General features: G+C 44.3%; 1 protein-coding gene across 1 annotated transcript; it reads left to right on the top strand.

Annotated features, from left to right (window-relative positions):
- LOC111892530 (stress-response A/B barrel domain-containing protein UP3) lies at positions 1–943 on the top strand. The gene has a single exon (XM_023888581.3). It carries the CDS (start codon positions 21–23, stop codon positions 813–815), a length of 795 nt encoding a protein of 264 aa, XP_023744349.1. The 5' UTR covers positions 1–20; the 3' UTR covers positions 816–943.
- Positions 944–1,197: the final 254 nt, after the last annotated feature.

Raw genomic sequence — 1,197 nt, 5'->3', positions numbered from 1 at the left:
TATCCTTCCCAAATTCTGTTATGTCCTCAACAATGCTGTGTGCTCCAGCACGCACCCGATTCCTGCCATCATTCGCACTTACAACTCCACAACCCCTCTTCCGCCGGCTCAACTCTCTCGTCCTCCGCCGCAACTACCAAACACCGATCAAAATGTCGGCACAACACCAGATCGTCGAACACGTGGTCCTCTTCAAAGTGAAACCCGATGTCGATTCTAGCAAAGTCGCGGCTATGCTCAGTGGACTCAACGGCTTAACATCACTCGACCTCACCGTCCACCTCTCCGCCGGACAACTCCTCCGGTCTCGGTCTTCTTCGCTTACCTTCACTCACATGCTTCACAGCCGTTACAGGTCAAAGGAGGATCTCCGGGAGTACGCCGCTCATCCTGAGCACGTTCGCGTGGTCACGGAGAATATAAAACCGATCATTGACGACATCATGGCCGTTGATTGGATATCTAATGACGCAAGTGTCTCGCCGAAGCCAGGGTCGGCGATGAGAGTTTCATTTTTGAAGTTAAAGGAGAATTTAGGGGAAAATGAGAAAGCTAGGGTTTTGGAAGTGATTGGAGGAATTAAAGACCAGTTTCAATCGATCGAACAGCTAAGTTTGGGTGAGAATTTCTCTCATGACAGGGCGAAAGGATATACAATCGCTTCAATCGCTGTTTTGCCTGGGGCTGCTGATTTGGAGGCGTTGGATTCAAATGCTGAGCTTGTGAAGTCGCAGAAAGAGAAAGTCAGGGATTCAATAGAGAGCGTTCTGGTTGTTGATTACGTGATTCCTCCTCCGCAGGTGGCTAACCTCTAATGGATGCCTGTTCCAGGTTCTTTACTTATACTTTTCTTCAAGTGTAACAGTATATTTAATCCGAAGTTGAGTAATCTGTATGTTATGTGATGGTCTTGCTTATTAACATATTCGTCTTGGATTACAAATTCTCTTGCTTATCACTTTAGTTTCTTAATTCCTTCATTCTTTGCCTATTTGTATGGTTCTAGTTTAAAACAATGCCTGGTTTATTTCAGCTGAAGATAATGTTTACTTTTACACTGGTAATTAAGGTTAGAAATAGTGTTCTAGCTTAGCTTTGGCACCTAATTATATAAACTATTGAAATGGGGAATCTGCATCGTTACTTCGAAAACAAGTTGAGTTTCGGTCATGGTGTTACCACTTACTAGATTCTTTA

Source organism: Lactuca sativa, chromosome 5 (genome assembly GCF_002870075.4).
Source record: "Lactuca sativa cultivar Salinas chromosome 5, Lsat_Salinas_v11, whole genome shotgun sequence".
Lineage (NCBI taxonomy): Eukaryota > Viridiplantae > Streptophyta > Magnoliopsida > Asterales > Asteraceae > Lactuca > Lactuca sativa.
Note: the sequence above shows the minus strand (reverse complement) of the source record. Positions and strands in the feature narration are given on the sequence as shown.

Bases quoted from the DNA above. Each gene is read 5' to 3' on its own strand.
- LOC111892530 (XM_023888581.3), top strand. From the start codon at position 21: ATGTCCTCAACAATGCTGTGTGCTCCAGCACGCACCCGATTCCTGCCA.